The 16,837-nt window shown below is 36.6% G+C and overlaps 1 protein-coding gene across 1 annotated transcript in view; it reads right to left on the bottom strand.

Moving 5' to 3' along the window:
* The window catches only part of MYOF (myoferlin), a 76,227-nt gene that overhangs the window by 43,906 nt on the left and 15,484 nt on the right, over positions 1-16,837 (bottom strand). Inside the window, exons 4-14 of the mRNA XM_026066698.1 lie at positions 14,233-14,341; positions 12,841-12,925; positions 8,400-8,554; positions 7,686-7,814; positions 6,142-6,204; positions 5,981-6,031; positions 4,370-4,400; positions 3,770-3,885; positions 2,418-2,544; positions 1,050-1,153; positions 27-95 (exon numbers count right to left, since the gene is read on the bottom strand). Coding sequence (XP_025922483.1) covers positions 27-95; positions 1,050-1,153; positions 2,418-2,544; positions 3,770-3,885; positions 4,370-4,400; positions 5,981-6,031; positions 6,142-6,204; positions 7,686-7,814; positions 8,400-8,554; positions 12,841-12,925; positions 14,233-14,341 — 1,039 coding nt within the window. The remainder of the gene's footprint in view (positions 1-26; positions 96-1,049; positions 1,154-2,417; positions 2,545-3,769; positions 3,886-4,369; positions 4,401-5,980; positions 6,032-6,141; positions 6,205-7,685; positions 7,815-8,399; positions 8,555-12,840; positions 12,926-14,232; positions 14,342-16,837) is intronic.

Here is a 16,837-nt window from a genome sequence, read left to right as displayed (position 1 = left end):
AACAGAAATGAGAAAAAAAATCTGACCTTGATTTGAAGATAAATAATTTGATTCCACTCTGGATTAGCATTTTTCTCAATTATATGTGTGCAAACCTGCAAAAAAATGAAACCCATTACATAGCACATCAAAGATCAAACAGACAAAAAAAGCAGGTACTAGCTACTAGTTTAGGATAAGTTACATTTTGTTCAATCAAATGATATATCGCTGAAGGCAGTAGCTAATGATGAATCTTGAGATTTTTATGCTTCAGTGAACCATTAAATCAGTAATACTGCTAAACTGATTTGCACATGCTACAATAATGACTATTGAAGGCAAAAGAAAATTCTGAGCCAGTGTTTAAACCGAGACTGGAATTACCTTACAGGGAAAAAAACTTGTTATTTCCACTAGCTACAAATAAGGAGCTTTCATATTAGCAGTAATTGATCTCTTGTATCACAGGAAGAAAACAAGACAAAGGAGTGACTGCATTCCAGGTTACTGTATGCAGATTTTAGAGTGGATGAAGGATGTCCTCTATGGGAGAGTCTGTATTCTTTGTTGATAATGTGCACTGAAGAACCCCTATGCTTACAAGCAGCACTGACCTGACTGTATAACATAATAAGGGACTGATATTTTTCTTATTAAAAAAAAAAAAAGGCCAGCTATGCATGTAGGACGCGCAGCTGGACTTCTGCTCATATTTGGCATTATTCTGAAGTATGTATTAGACATAAAATGTACAAATGCTGTTAATCTGTCCAGAAAGATCTGCACCATCAGTTACATAAAGTGATCAGGAACAACCAGTAGGTAAGGAATCTGGCACACACCATTTCCTAGCCTTTAGTCAGAGATTCCTTTTATTAGTCACTAGCTCAAGCTTTACACCCATTCTACTGTACATTATACTTTGTTCTCATCTTATTGAATGAGCTTTAGGGCTAATACTTTTATATTTCCATAATTTCAGCAAGCTTAAAAATGAATGTTGGCATATGAATTCTGTTCTCAGGCATATGATCAGAATGCAAAAGTTCAGATATTTACTAAATTACCTTTTTTCCAGCAAAAGAAACTTCCACAAATGGATCTACCAGGTTTTTCTTGTCTGCTTCTCCTCCAAATATTTCCTTGACAGTCTGTGCAAAAGCATCATCCACTGGAGAGAAGTTACAAAGCAGATATTAATGGTTATGCCTTTTTCCCCCCAGCCTAAACATGCCATAGCAATCCCACTGAAATCAACCAGTTTATAGATCTAAGTAGGGTAAAGTCTAATCTGAACAAAGTTCTGAAGAGTAAACATTTGTTGGTGAAAATGGAGAACTTAGACTTCAGAGCAATTTGAAGAATAAAAATTCTTGAAACATCATAAGGAGTGCTGATGCGGTCCTGAACTTAGAGGAAAGACTGCATCTGTAAGTATTTGAAAGATTGCAAGCAAGTACCATTAGACATGGTCATTTTTTACCACAGATACAGGTGAGAAACCATGGTGAGAAGGGATAAAAAGCCACATATGTTCTGCTAGCAGAAAATGCATGCAGTATATAACGAAACGAGTGGCTTTTGTCTCAGTAATATGAGGCTGACACAAGCGAAAACTCACCAAATTAAAGTCAAACAGCTTACAACCTCCCCTGCCCACTAGGGCTGTTTACTTTAAGTCTATAGTGCTCAACTTAATAGTCCACAAAGTGTGTGCAGCTTTCTAGGATTCAGCCAGTTCCTGCTCACCATGTTTCCTGAAAGCCATTTAGGAGCAGGCTGCAGGTGACACAAACTGCCTCAGCCATCGCAGCAGCCCGCTGCCCATTTTTTTGCAGTCCTATGGCCTTTCCCCCACTGTGAATAGTTGTGCCTATGAAGAAGAACTAATGGATTGCTGGGAAGGGAATGGTCAGGTGCAGGCTGCCACCAGCAGTACTATTTATCTACTAGTATCTAAATGGCATGGGAAAAGAGGGCTGCAGGGAACCAGCTGTGTGATAGAAATGGACACGTGCACTGTATGCTTGAGCTACACATGTACAGCACATGAAGCACATTTGCAGACCGACTCTACCTGAATGCAAATTACATGCATGCAAGTTATGTGACTGGAAAAGGGCTGATGAAGAGGACCTTTCCTGGCTACTGGAAACTCCATGGCCCACTCAGCAAGAAAAGACGAACATTACTAATCTAACTAATGGGTAACACATTAAATTATTCATTACAAGAGTTAAGCAGGCTTGCTGAGTACTACCAAAGGACTTGAAACGGACTGCTTAAGCCGTCACAGAATTATTGGCTCAAATTACAATGTAAAGCATACATTGACTCAAGATATTTTATGCTCACGGTGTGTTTCTGAATAGCTAGCACAGATATTTCTAATGGTAATCAAATACAGTAATCTACAAGTAGTAAGAGCCATGTACTTTGAGGAATATCCTCAGCTCTGTAGATTTTGAGAAGGAAAGTGACCCATCGCAGTGCAATTCCAGCTGGTAATAATAGATTGCTTTCCACATCATCGCTTTCATTATCTCTTTCTCTTTTTTCAACCTGTTGGGAGATACATTGGTATATAAAAGAAAGGCAGAGAGTAATGTACGAAATTAAGGTACTTAGTTAAACTAGTGCCCACAATATCCTTTATATAGAAGATTGTTGTCACTTTCACTGTAAAGAATGAGATTTTATCATATTATAAAACCATAAAAATTAATTCTACCTAAACTATTTTATTTACATTTTATCTCTAAAGCAGTTAATTACAGGAGTCTATTTTAATCACACTTTTAAAATCATCATCTGGTGATGATGATTTTAGCACTCATAGAATGGCAACTTCTTGCAATTTCCATATCCATCTCAAGATAAGTATTGTGGTAAAGCATATTACTGTAAATAGAAAACGCACACCCCTCTGACATAATTTACCAGAACTTACTGCTTCCTCCTTTAAAAATAAATAGGAAATCAAAAATTTCACCACAAGTAACCATAAATATCCTTGTGATTTCAAGAATCATGAGGACAGAAAGGAAGAGTTATATAGTACAAGGCAGAGACATTCTAGGTTCCTTTGGACCATATTACGTGGAACTAAGGAGCAGCACTATACGAAAACCTCAGGTGGGAAGAATGGCAGAACTGAAACTAAAGAAAATGGTCAAGTGAAAAAAAAAAAGTCACAAGAAAAGAGAGCCTGTTTTTACCTGTCAGGACAGCAAAGAGTTAAGGACTAGATTGTTAAAAGTTACTACTACTTTCATACGCAACAAATTACTGGTGCCTAATCTGTAATTTGATGCATATTGATAAATGGGCCTGATTTTCACCTGGCAAGTATTCAGAGCTTTCTGGTAATCAGGCTTCTTTACAGGCTTATCTACATCATGCAGTAGATGAGAGATTCTCGAGTTAGTCCTGGAACTCAGACTAGTATCAATATGTTGCCCAGTGTGATTAACTATGTTAAGGAGAATTACATATTAGCTTGCATGCAGCAACCAGGCTAACGCATCTCTACTTCTTTCAGGATCTGGAGAAGTATCTACAAGTGGTAGATCAACATAACCAGAGCTGGTCCAGAGGTGGTTCATTGCACAAGATAACCCCAAAAGGTTTGGGGTTAGTCACTTCGTACATTGAAATGACTTGTAAATCTTGCCTTACTTCCACATGCTGCTCACAGAGTGAATAATACACTATTGATTAAATGTTGGGGAGGTACATGAATAAATATCCAGGAAAAATAGAAGAAAAAAATATAAATCAAACTTACTGGTGGCTCATCCCCAGTTCCCAGAACAAACATGCTGACTTTCATATAGCCTTTAGCTCCTGAATTTGTATCTTCAGGATCACTCAGCAAAAGCCATTTTCTCATGACTGCATGGCCTAAAATGAAACAAACAAAAACCTCAACCGTAATATCCATTATAAAAAGGAAGAAGTCATAAAATCATAGCCAACTGTTCCAAAAACACGCACACTATCCTAAAACTAATTATTTTAAAAATTTATCATCCTGCCCTAGAGAGGTCTCAACAGCTCCATTAAAAACAAGAAATCTAGCAGTGTTAAAACATTAAGTGGTATACTAATTCAGAAGCACAATTATCAAATGTTTTTGCATTATTTACAAAGAAGAAACTAAATATGAAAAAGTCTTTCATACCCAAACTAATATCCAAATTTTAGGTGCTTCATCTGGGAACCACTGGAAGAAGTTATATACTCATAGACCTTTATAATGAATACTTGAAGCAGAAACCTCAATTAACTTTCCATGTAACTTTCTTTTCCAACTTTAGAAATTATAGTAAAAACATTTCACCAAGTTTCAAGCTAGGAAAGAAGCTCTGAAGTAGCTGTTACTTACCAGGCTCATCATAAACATAGCCAATGTCAATCTGAAATAAAAATCAAAAACATTAGCTCTGAAGAAACATCAAAACAGAAGAATGCTAGGCCAATTCCCCTCAAGTTTTTCATGAATATTATCACATTGGTTTGTTGTCACAAACAAGAGAAAGTTTGCAAGGCATATTCTTGGGACGAGAAAGAGAAAATGCCTTACATTCAACAATGAGGGATTCTGTATGGTTACAGCAGCTAAGAAGAAAATGGAATAAAATATGCATTCAAACTAACAGCTGTAGTTACTTCCTTCTTTTCTCAGATCCCCAGCTTTTCCATTTAGCAGAGACAGAGGACAGGGCCAACTTACTGCTTCTTGAATTCCGTATGTCCCCCATTATTTTATGTACACACAGGCCTTTCAGATATCTTTTGCTCCTGCTTCCTGCTCAACATCTCATTCTTCAGTTGCAGAAATTAAGATTTTTTTTTAATGAGTAGTTTCTTTTTTCTTTTATAAAGATGATCAGGGATTTTTTTCTCCAATTGCGTCAAACCTGGGCAAGCTTGCACACATACCCCTACTGGGTTAACTCTATCAGATTTCGAACATGTTCAGGAAGGTAAATATGTTTGCTCATGGCAACTGGGGCTACCGTTCCTTGCAGATAAAGGCTGAAAGGGTCATTTTCTAGACAGAGTTACTCTTGGGGTTTTCTCCTGGAATGTGTGCCTGCAGGAATGGAAAACAGCTGACATGCTGTCACCTGCCTGTCCTCCACAGAGCAATATAACGTTATCTGATTCACTAGAAAGTACATCAAGAGTAAGCAGCAAGGAGGAAAAGCAACCCGATTTGTGGTAGAAACAGTTTCATTTACAGAAGAGCTCTCGCCCACACATACATGATTTTGTGAAAAACAGGTCCAGAGACCTACTGAATTTACACAGTAAACAGTAAGCAAACACAAAATAGAGCCAACACTGATATTGAGAGTGATAGGGCATCTCGGAAGCCATTACAACTGTCACACGAATGCTCTGTCTGTATTCCTTTAGGTATAAATACCTTCAATAGGCAGGTGCTTACCTCCCAGTATTAACATTAACAAATATAAATAAATCATGACAATATTACTGATATAATCAGAACTACAAAAATTACTTTAGCTAAGAGACTTCTCCATAATCTCTTTTACCTAACAAACTTCTGACCAAAGGAACACTTTCCCACATCATTTGAGACTGTATCTTCATTCTGCCATACACATCACTGTTCTGCCTAATAGCAGTCTAATAAAATTCTCTTTTTAAGTGCTACCTCATACCAAATAAACACCCTGCTACCTTTCAAGTGAGAAATTTTACCTTTTGAAATTTTTTTTTTCTTGGATCAAAGTTAGAGAACTTGTTGTATAAAACAGATTTGCATTAACAATAATTTTCTACTCAAATAAGAAAACTGTTTACTACTGGTAAGAGCTAGTGATCCCTAGCATTACAAGTAAAACACGATTAGGTAATTCTTCAGCTCCATGCTAAAGCAGTACTTTAAATACTTAGAACAAATACTTTAAAATTTTCTCTCATTTTCCTTAATTTAGTCAAGATATGAAAGTTGGTTTGCACCCACCTTAAATTCTCCCATTAGACAGTCTGCTCGTAGAGAATGAGAATCATACACCTAAAATGAAAGAACAGGAATGTTCCTAAACTTCATAGTGAAATGGTCAGACAATGTAATAGGCATTCAGCAGCCTTTTTTTTTTTAAACATGAACCATTTTTTTCTTACCCGAATGCTAACTGTTTCATCGAGCAACTCTGAAGGAGTCATGTGGACATTGTAGAAAAATATCTGTTATTGTAAAAACAAAAAAAAGTCTCAAAATGACAAACTCAAACTCATTCTTTCACTGGAAAGAAAATCTGAAAACATTATTTTAAGAGGCTTGTGAGGCATGCCTGCTACAATACTTTTAGTCTCTCTCCTTGCTGAATGCTGGATATGACAATTTAGCATATAATTAATAGCTAAACTTAGTAAAGAAGTTTAGTACAACATAGACAAAAGACAGAATGTCACAACTTTCCTTTGAACAGATATAGTAGATATAGTTGGGCCGCAAACTTTCAGCACTGCCCTTGCTCTGCACTTCACATTTTCCTCAGGGGAAAAACTTCTGGATTTGTAAAGGCTGTTCATTCTACAGGATATTCAATCCTGGTCTAGCTCTGTTGTAGCTATTGAAAAGGTCTCATTTAGTGCCAATGGTAATAGTGATTTTTATGATTTCAAAAAACCGATATTTTGACAGCATGAACATAATATTTAGTAATATATTTGCTTTACTTACAGTACTTTATATGCTTCACTAGGTTTGGTCTTTAAGCCCAGCCACATCCCAGTTACTACTTTATTTGACAAGAGGGAAGAGTACACAGACAGGGTCGGTCCTATTCCCTTGTTAGCCTAGTCCGGATACTGAGACTGACTAGGAACTGACTAAATGCAAGGTACAACTGACTTTCTCCATTCCCTGTTTTCAACCACTGCTTACTTGACTACTAACTACAGTTTAGTTCAAGTCTCACACTTTCATAACTTTGTTTTTGCCTGCATGACTGAAAACACCCTTGCTACCAATTCCAAAATCTTCCGAATTCTCCACATGTGTCCAGGCAACGAGAGTTATCCTTCAGCATTCTCTCCAATAAACTGAGAAACTTAAACTGCTTAAGCTTTGTAACATTAGGTTTAGTCTTCCAGACCTGGGATCACTTATGTGCCCCTTACGCTGCTTTGAATTGCTTTTCAGTTTGTCTGAAGTATAGATCCCAGGCTGGAGGAAGAAACCTAGCTGTGCTTTCACCAATTATGTGTAATAAGGCAATGGCATTTCCAGATTCTGTGTGGCAGTCTTCCTGACCAAAAGAATTGCATTGAAAGCCAAGCTGGAGACACTGTAGAGGTCCACAGTGATTCCTAACTCATTTTTCTCTGATTTTATAACCTGCACACAACTATTCAAAATTGTTACTATATCACATGGCCAACAGGGTCAAGGTATGTGTTCCATACATCTCAGCTGAAGTTTAACTTTCTCCTAGACAGTTTTATCTGCTGAGACTGCCAGCAACTTGGACAACAGTGAAGTTGTGTTTAGTGATGTGAATACACAGAGAAAGGGACCCAACTGGGAAATGTGTACTAGTCAGAATTAGCCTTTAACTGTTGGCAAATTTTTATTCATTAACCATAATGAAAGCTGTAATAACCTGTTTTTCTTCATTTGAGAGCATTAAAATATCAGCTACGTGTGCTCTTTCACCCCTCACCTCATCAAAATATGGGTTGTTTCCCCTTTTGATTCTTGTTCTGTGTGTCTGACCACAAACATGAACTTTCACTACTGGTTTTATGTTATTTCCAGGCAATTGACGACCTTCGATGACCCTAACACGAATCTGGAAAAGAAAAAACAAAAACAAAAAACCCACAAACATTTGTGTTATTAACTTATGCCTTATGCTATCTATTATCCTGTTCACAATTTCTCACTGTACCACCCAAAAATGTTAGCCAACACCTTGAAGTAACTGGCAGACTTGGGCTTAGCAGTCATTTCAAACCTTAACTATGATACTAACTATAATTTTACTTGAATTTTACAAGACAAGTTGGGGACAATTCTTTCAGTAAAGTTTTTTACTTGCTTTTATCACTTATTTTTAAAGCTGTTATTGTAGTTTGAAGTCCATACAGCCATACACTAAATAACGTTCATCTAAATTTCAGTCAGAGCTGTACAAAACTTTTGGTCCTCAAATTCTGGACCAATTTTGGTCCAAATTTCTGGACATCTCTGTAATGATAGGCAAATTTGAAAAATACTTTTGAAACATGGGCTTTCAATCAATCGAGAGGCTAATTGTCTCTACAGCATGTTAACTTTGCATTATTTGACATTAAATTATTCTCAAAATACGGGAAGGGAGTGATGTCATGCCAAGCAGAAAAAGGCAACATGCAATATTTAATAACTCTGCTACCTGGAAATCTTGCGGTTTATTAGAAAGGATTCTTCGTGTTTTCTTTCCTTTGGTGATGCGCCTAGCTAGCTGGGTTTCCTTTGTGCCACTTGAAACTGATGGTCCACCAACTGGACCATCCATATCATCCTCAAAACCTCCATCCTCTTCTCCATCTGATACAGTAAAAAGCAATGCAGTTAATAAATGAATAGCACAACTTGATGTCAAAGTTACAGGAATAAGAGCCTGATATCCAAGAGTTGCACTAAAACTGTATTACTACTTCATTTTAACAACTATTTTTGCTAATCACACGCTTCCAACTCCTTTTGAAAGCTAGCCACTTTGGTGTACTTCGAACAAATTTATATCCTAACCAAAATAATTGTTAGATCTGTCCCTCTCCAGGTGCAGAGTATCTAAGATAGTTTGCATACATTCTCTTGAACCAACCAACTGAAGTTGTAGCAAAGTACAATTCAGCTATAATCATCACTGACTCACTCACAATACACCAGAAGTGACTGATTTTATTCCAGTGGAAGCTAGTTTCCAAGCAGCAGTACTGAGCCCTAGCATCGTAGTGGTTTTTACTTCAGGATCTTTTTCCTAAAAGGACATGAAAACATTTAGGGTTTTGGGGGAGGGGGCTACTACCATTACATCTAAAATAAAATTCTGAATCACATTTAACTGCAAAATTAGGGGAAGTGTCCTAGTAAGCCTCCTGAAAGTCAGTTCTAAAATCACAATACTACCGTAGAAGACTGTTCTAATACCAGCAGACACTACAATACTGGATCATACAATGAAATTCCAGTATTGCAAAACAGATCCATAAATATCTAGACCACAGAAGTGTGTCACTCCCTCGCATTTCTAGTTTCTTTTCTTAATTAAAGGACAGTAAGTATGGTAAAATCTACAAAAAGAACAAGTTGTCTCTCTAGCGTTTAGCCTTAATAAAATCAAAGAATGTTCATTAACTTTATGAATTGGTTTGCCAACACAGAATGCTGTTCACTTTGTGCAATCAAGTCCTCAGTGATCCTTACAGAAGATGCATAAAAGCACAGATTGACATACTATACATTAAATACCTCTATATATCATAACCATGAGTCCCCACCTCTGCAAAATCTTTCAGAATCCACCTCCCCTGATGGATTCATGCAACTGACTGATTACACACCCTGACTTAGCACTTGATATTTTATGTCTGAAATTGAACTGCAGCAGTCTCAACTGGGGAGGTAATTTCACTTCATTGGAAATAGGTATCTAAAATAATTAACAAAGGCGTGTTTGCTAATTTGTACTGAAAAATTTTCATGCAGATTTGCTGCATACCAGGCAAAAGCCTGCCATGTTTTACTTTATCTATATTATCTTATAATTAAGTATATAGTATAAGTACATTTTTAAAGAACTACCAAAATAATCTTATATAAATCAATTTGCATTTTTAGTGTTCAGGTTCACATTTCTATACAATTATTTTGAAGTTTAGTAATTTAACACACAGCTTTTGTGTTTGCATTACCTATTCCTCCACTCCCCAAGTGACACCTCCCATTGAACTCAAGTGGAATTAAAATTTCACCCCAGGAAACTCTCACTTCAATTTTTTGCTTGCTACGTTATTCTCTCTCAGCAAATAACGGCCAAACTGATTTACTCATTACAATGCAATGTGCAGGTGTAACATCCCTTGAGGTAAACAGGCGTAACAGGTTTCTGCAACCTTGAGAAGAAGCTACGCCTTCGTCTTTCAGTACGTCTTCCGCATGAAACTCACTTACCAATGTATTAAATCCTTATCACTGCTTCTGAATCAACAGACAATGACACCAAGAGGCTAAAGTTTTGGAGAAGCTTCAGAACACAATATTAAGTGCCATAATTCGTAAGAACTGAACATCAGATACTAGCAGTGAGCTTCAGATACAGGCAGACTTCAGAATGTCACTCTCTGACTCAGCAGGTGAGGAACACCAGGGCCTAGAAAGTAATGGCTAACCACAAAAGGTAAGAGCTGACAGAATTCAGGCAGGGTGTAAAGCTAATATTAAAGGTTATATTTTATATACAAAATATACATCTTTACACCACCAAAGACGTTGTGTCTACTGGAAGTCCAGAGGGATGTGGGATTTCACTAATCTGTCTTCTTCCTTAAGCCAAGATGCAAGCTTTTGCTTGGCTTTTCTGAAGACTTGCACTCTTATTTGCAGATACCTTCCAGAAGCAACCAAACTGAAAGCAATCATTTAAGTAATAATACTAGCAAAACCAGAGATTAATAGATCATTCAAAACTGCTTATCTACAAGCTCCAGTAAACAGGAAAGTATGCAGCGTACTATTTAATTGAAATTGAACAAAAACTTGGAGATCTACAGCACTATATTCCAACACCAATGTTAATACCAAAACAGTCAGCAGGTATAATTCCGTATTTCCTTGGAGGCTACCAGAATATTCTGTGCAACGTTAAGGCCTTGAACTGATCCAGAATTAAACTGCAAATTTTGGAGCGTGAGGGTTATTTGCCATTTTTCCCCCACAACAGTTTAATAACCATGGGAGAGCAATTGAGACAGATTAAATTGAATGATCATGATAACAGTGAATCTTTCAGGCTTCCCAAATCTCATTGAGCTACCACCCCTACTCCTCCAGATCCACCGGCCATGCACTCAGCAAGACTGTGTGCCTGCTATCTCTCTCCTGCATTCTGCTGTTTCCAGGAGAATCACACCCATATGGATTCTATTTCCAAGAAGCTCTCCGTACCTGCACTGACAAGCTAAGATTTTGCCCAACAAATAGTAGATTCGATTAATTTGTTCAAACTTCTTTTATCACCTCTAATACTTGTATTGTTAAAATTTCTAACAAGCCTGGGATTCTAGGGCACCTCAATATGTAGAAATCTTTAATATTGGAGAAAGCGTTCTGGACAGGGCTATGTTGTTTTTCTGTGTCCCATGCTATACAATTATTTCCTCTGAACAAAGAATACTTGTCATTTCACAAAATTAAATAAAATACTTGTGATGGACTGCTGAACCCTAAATTTGAAATTAGCTACGCAGCTTATACAGTGGGAGTCACACACGTGATCTCCAAACATTATTCTGAATGTAGAACTCATTTACTCCTTCTGTAATTATGAACATCACACAAACCAACACAGGTATTGACTTTTTCCCGTTACAAAGACTAGTATATACAATCCTAATAAGATATTGACCCTGAAGGCATTGAGCACAATCTGATTGTGACACCAGAAATTAACAGCTAGGATGGAGAATTATAATACATTATTGTAATAAGGTTGATTGAGATTAAAAAGGTAAAACTGCCCACATAAACAGCAAATGCTGGATAAGAATCATTAAATCAGAAAAGAACGTTCATGGCTTTGTTGCCAAATGAAACGGTCTAAAGCACATCAGATAAATTAATATGCACTCTTTACAGCATGAGCTTTATATGCTCTATTTTATTGAAAAAAGGTAACCTTTCATTGTTGTTACAAGTACCTCAGTTCCTACTGAGGAAATGTGAAAATCCCTTTATTTTACTGCTTGACTTTAGTTATAGAGAAAATGGAAAGGTTTTTTTTAATGCTAACCATACTGAAACCAAGCATAAACCTTAAAATAGAATGCAAATCTTCTCAAAACTTTGAAGGATTGTTTTATAGCTGCTACTGCTCCCCCCAAGCATACAACATCTATTAAATTTACTTCTTTCTAAACAAGATACATCCTGGATATTAGGGTAATAATTTGTCTGTCAACTGCAGAAACTTTCTGTTACTTAACATTTTTCTGATGAGTCTGTAAAAATGGAAAATCTCAAAAACATTCTCAGGAAAAGCCTGGTTAAAATGAAATACAGAGACCAAAGAATATTCCCCACTGATTACAATAATCATTTGGGTCAGTCAAATGTCAAGCCTAACATAACACACAATATTGTCTTTCAATAACTTGAATATTCTGTGGAAAACAGTTTAATGCTTTAAGAAAAGGTCTTCCTAAAACTCCTTGACATTGAACATTACAGAATCTATTTTTCCCCCCAAAATATGATTTCCCAGTTTTTTTTGGTTAGCCCTATGGTGTTACAGCAGTTAACTGCTATCTATTTGAGCACTCAAAAAACTTTCTTAAACAAAAGCCCTTTGAAAAGCTTTAAGCAGCATTATTCTTTTGTAACCTGGTTTCACAGAAGACAATGATGTTAGAAAAAACATTTCATGTCTGGAAATGCAAATTTTCCTAACTGCAGTTCTGAACCATTTGTAACTTTTTTTTTAATTAGCATTAGACGATCTTGACATGCTTACTTCTGGTTAATTTTTTTCTATGAACAATTCTGTTTAATCATTTTATTGCCTTATCTCCATGATCTTTTAACAACAATGTTTTGAGAAAAGACTGAAATACCTTCTTGTGTATTGGTTCCTCCTGGATCATTTGGATTTGCAGGTCCAGCTGGTGGCTCATATCCTACTACCAAATCAATTGTTGCCTATATAGAAATGCATGGTTTTACATAGAGCAGACAGTATTCATAACAATTTATTTAAAGTGGTAAGTCGGTCTGACACTATATATTAACAGTAACTATTTATACTCACAGCATATTTTATAATAAAAACTTCAGCCTCTTAGTAAATGAATAAACTGGTATTAAGCTATACATATGTACAAACAATAAAGGCTACACAATTTACAGCTAATGAGGCTCTAAAATTACGTTTAACAAACTGAATTACTGTATTTATGGTATTTAGAAAATTCCATCACAATACAAGTATATATAATGTTCTATAAATTTTAATTTATTTAGTTTCACAATACTCGTGGCTGACAAGGTGACTGTTACCATCCTATACTTACAAATGGAAAAATAAAGGCAGTAAGATATAATGCTATCTGATCCACATAACAAGTCTGAACCAGAAGTAAAATTTCCTATCTGGCTCTTCTAATTGTTTGTTCATACCTCCATCCTGGAAAAAAGCACTATGTCATTTTCCATTCTAATTATAAAAATGTCATTTTTGCATGTGACTGCAGTTTTGGATTTTTAAATAAACCATTATGTCCAGTTGCCACAGTAACGTGAGGAGTCAGCAAAAAATAACTGTGATCAACTAACCATTATCTTAAGCTACAGATAAGGAGATACTGAAATTACCCTTGAAGCCTCTTATTATTAAGTGTACTAGAATGCAATATAAGGTGTCTTAACAGCTATTCTGCACAAACAAGTTAAGGTCCCAGTTCCAGAAGCTACTTCTGTCAGACATCAATTACTCTGTTAAATTTAAACACAAGCTAAACTAAGTTAAGCAAGTTCTTCTGTCATTTTCTGAACTGAGATGAAACTGAATATGGACATGTTAATGTGCTTCCTAAAATCAGTGCTATGACACAGATGGATGTTACAAATAATACAGCAGAAAATGCATATGAGAACTCCATCCGATACTTAGGAAAATGTCCTTTTTTTCAATATCAGACTGATTTTCCTGAATAGCCTGTGGCCCATAATATCCATAATACATACATACAACATACATACAAATACATACATAGAAAACAGCTTATCTAACTTAAAGGATTCTCTTCAATACTAAACGAACTCAAATGGTATAGGCATAATTATATTTTGTTATAAGTTACATCTGCCTGGAGCTTTTGCTGTAAAATTCCAAAGCATTTAATTAATTAAGCAAAAATAACTTCAAAAATACATTTTTTCCTATATGCCCTTTTGTGGGAGCATTTTGATCTAGAATATAAGAAAAGAAAGAAATGGAAGCCACTCACTCCAGTTTCTTGTCCCCTTTCATTTAGCAGAGGTATGAGTTTGAAAGGGAAAGATCTGCTCTGGTTACCTACAAGGTCCTTAAGCGCTATGGATGCACTGCCAATTAATCTGAAATGAAGTAAAAATCATATTAGAAAGCAAGTATAAATCAAACAGAAGTTCCCTTTTATCTGTTGCTAGTATCTGTTTGTCAACCAAATTACTCTGGTCATGACTTGGAAACTCAAAACACAATAAAAAGTCATTGCAAATGCTATCTAATGATTGAGTACTGCTAATTTGTATTTTCTGTTTCACTGCACTTAAATGTGCTGGTTTTCTTTACTGAAGACACAGCTCCAGCCTAAAGGAGTTTAAAGACCTGAATTAAATTATTTATTTATTTGAATATATTCTTCTGTATGACCCTCAATAACCATGCCACTTGTTTCAGCCACAGAGTTCTCATTCATAAACTAGAGTATATAACACTTCCCTCTCCTTTATAGCTTTGTAAATTCTCAGATGAAAAGTGATGTATGAAAGCTAGACATTACAGCTGTTGTAGCACACTCACAAAAGACATATGCACACACGTCCATAATAAAAACAAAGAAACAAAACAAATACAACCAATGTGCTTACTACAGTCTTTACAAAATTAATTTTCCTGTCCATACTCTACACTTTGCAGTAGGTTCATCTGCTTGCCTCTAAATTCTCAGAATATTTAAATATGGCTTTGGAGAGGCCCTACCCAATAAACTGCCCAGGAGATTTAACACTATGTGGTAGAATCTCCTGAGTTACTTTTCTCATTTTGTGACCGCATGCGCCACCCTGATCCTCTTCAAAAAAAGCGAGAACTGCATACACCTTTTACCTGAGAAACTTCTTTTAGGTAGAACTTCTACTAGTGCGGGGTTGGTCTTGTAATGTGCTGGCACAGTATTTCACTTCCATAATATGTAGCAACAATTTACTTCTGTACTGAAGTGGATTATTGGAATAACTAAGATTTTTGAAAATGAGAAAACCCCAAGATAATTTCACCATGTAAATATTGCAAAGAACATGCCTTCCAAACAAAATATCAGCATTGCTGCCAAACTAGAAAAAAAGATCTTTAAGTGGAGAACTTAACTGAGATCCCTTTCAATAGATTACATGGCTTTTTCATGCAGAAGCTACATACACCTAGTTATTCCAGTGAGCATCAGACCAATCCTGGGTCCACTTTCACTTTTGACAAATCGCTGCACAGAGCTAGATGTTAGCTCAAACTTTGACTCCAGGCATTTCTCAACTTCAGGGAGCTTAAGAAGCAGTTTCTACTGTTAAGTAATCAATTGCATTCAACACACAAGACAAACCTAGATTTGGAACTCGACATATGCATTATTGCAGCGTTCTTATTTATCCCTCCAATTGTAGTATTATTTGACATTGTCTCTGATTTCACATAGCAAATCTTGATATCAAACAGTAACATAGACCTAGCACAGGAAACAGCAGATGGTCTTTCTCAAACAGAAAGAGGCTTTATTTTTTTTACTGTGGCTTGAACATTCCTAAAACTGTTCAGCAACCACACCCTCATATCTGGTGACATTAACTCCAGAACAGCTGTTCAACAGTAGTGCTTTTGAAATTTTCCAGCTTAAATTTGCATTTCCTCATACTCATCTGTCCTGTGACAATGATAACAGTGCACTTATTTGAATACGCTATTTTTTTTATACATTGATCACCTCAGGAAGACTGGAGAGAGGGTCAGTCAGACAGACTAGCTGCCTGCTATTAGTCTCAAGTCCTTTGCTTCCCCTTCCTCTAACAGGCTGGGCAACAAGAGTCTCCATTTTTTTCCCATTATAAACAAGAGTGAGAAATCTAATATTCAGCCTATTTAATTCTAAGCTTTAGGCAGTCAGTCTCTGGCCTTTTCCAAAGTTGTACTGTTCACTTAACGTAGGATGTTCACTCCTTCCTTAACAGAAGTGAAGAAAGATTTTTTTCACCAGGTGGTCTGTCTCCCTCACTTGCTGCCGAGTGCTGTTTTTACCCTTCCTCTTAGTGCATATATATTTGCAGATCCAAAAACCCTAGAAGCCTTTTAACTCCATCTTGTCCTGCAAGCATTCAGCTACAATCTCCATCCCCTAAGTGTCTCTTTTCCTCAGCCAGGCTGGATCCCTCCATGGGGAAGACAAAGTTACAGTTAATGTTGCTTTACAGACTTCTCTACTCCTACAGATACTGATCGAAGCACAAAGCGAGAACACTGTCAAGATAATAAGATTCTAAGTGAAGGATCTCAGCATAAAGCTGTTCACAAACCCGTGTGTAACATCTTGCCACTGTCTTATGAAGTTTGCAGCTCAGGTCAAAACATCTACATTAGATAGACACGCAGCCTCTGCATGTATCCCTAGTGAACATCCTCCTAAGATGCGGGTTTCCCCAAGGTCTTATCCAATGGGTCTTCCCACTCACCCACTAGTATATCCTCCAGTTGACGTCATCGTTTTATGCATCAGGAGTGGCTCTGTCTTTTCTTTACCCTGCCTGCTCTTTCAGTGGGTGGAAAATTATTCCAGATACAGTTAAAATTACAGGTTTGGACAA

This window comes from Apteryx rowi, unplaced genomic scaffold (assembly GCF_003343035.1).
Source record: "Apteryx rowi isolate R43461 unplaced genomic scaffold, aptRow1 scaffold_246, whole genome shotgun sequence".
NCBI classification, from domain to species: Eukaryota; Metazoa; Chordata; class Aves; order Apterygiformes; family Apterygidae; genus Apteryx; species Apteryx rowi.
Note: the sequence above shows the minus strand (reverse complement) of the source record. Positions and strands in the feature narration are given on the sequence as shown.